General features: G+C 62.7%; 1 protein-coding gene across 1 annotated transcript in view; it reads right to left on the bottom strand.

Moving 5' to 3' along the window:
- LOC108802402 (programmed cell death protein 4-like) overlaps positions 1 to 523 on the bottom strand; it is a gene marked incomplete at its 5' end in the record, with an annotated part of 7,893 nt that overhangs the window by 5,440 nt on the left and 1,930 nt on the right. The window contains one exon of the mRNA XM_018574260.1: positions 30 to 127. Within this exon, the coding sequence (XP_018429762.1) occupies positions 30 to 127 (98 nt within the window). The remainder of the gene's footprint in view (positions 1 to 29; positions 128 to 523) is intronic.

Below are 523 nucleotides of genomic sequence, written 5' to 3'. Positions count from 1 at the left end.
CCCTAAACAGATCCCGCCTCCCCTCTCACCGCGCATGCTCAGAATCAACACGTCCCTTGTATCGGTCCAGGAAGTTCAGAGGCAATGCGTGATCAGCCACGGCGCGAGCGATGAACTGCCCGAGCATCTGCAAGACATGACAGCCCATCATCAGCCCGGGTCATCCTCATCCTTCACCTCATCAGTGACAGCCGCCTCCAACCCCCACCCTCAATGCCCCCCGACCTTCACCACCTCCAATCCTCACTGCCTCCAACCCCGACCCTCACCGCCTCCAAACCTTGACCGCCTCCAACCCCTGACCCTCAACGCCCCCTGACCTTCACCACCTCCAACCCCCACCCTCAATGCCCCCCGACCTTCACCACCTCCAATCCTCACTGCCTCCAACCCCGACCCTCACCGCCTCCAAACCTTGACCGCCTCCAACCCCTGACCCTCAACGCCCCCTGACCTTCACCACCTCCAACCCCGACCCTCAACGCCCCCTGACACTGACCTTCACCACCTCCAACCCCCACCC

Source organism: Nanorana parkeri, unplaced genomic scaffold (genome assembly GCF_000935625.1).
Source record: "Nanorana parkeri isolate BGI_ZX_2015 unplaced genomic scaffold, ASM93562v1 scaffold2845, whole genome shotgun sequence".
Lineage (NCBI taxonomy): Eukaryota > Metazoa > Chordata > Amphibia > Anura > Dicroglossidae > Nanorana > Nanorana parkeri.
Note: the sequence above shows the minus strand (reverse complement) of the source record. Positions and strands in the feature narration are given on the sequence as shown.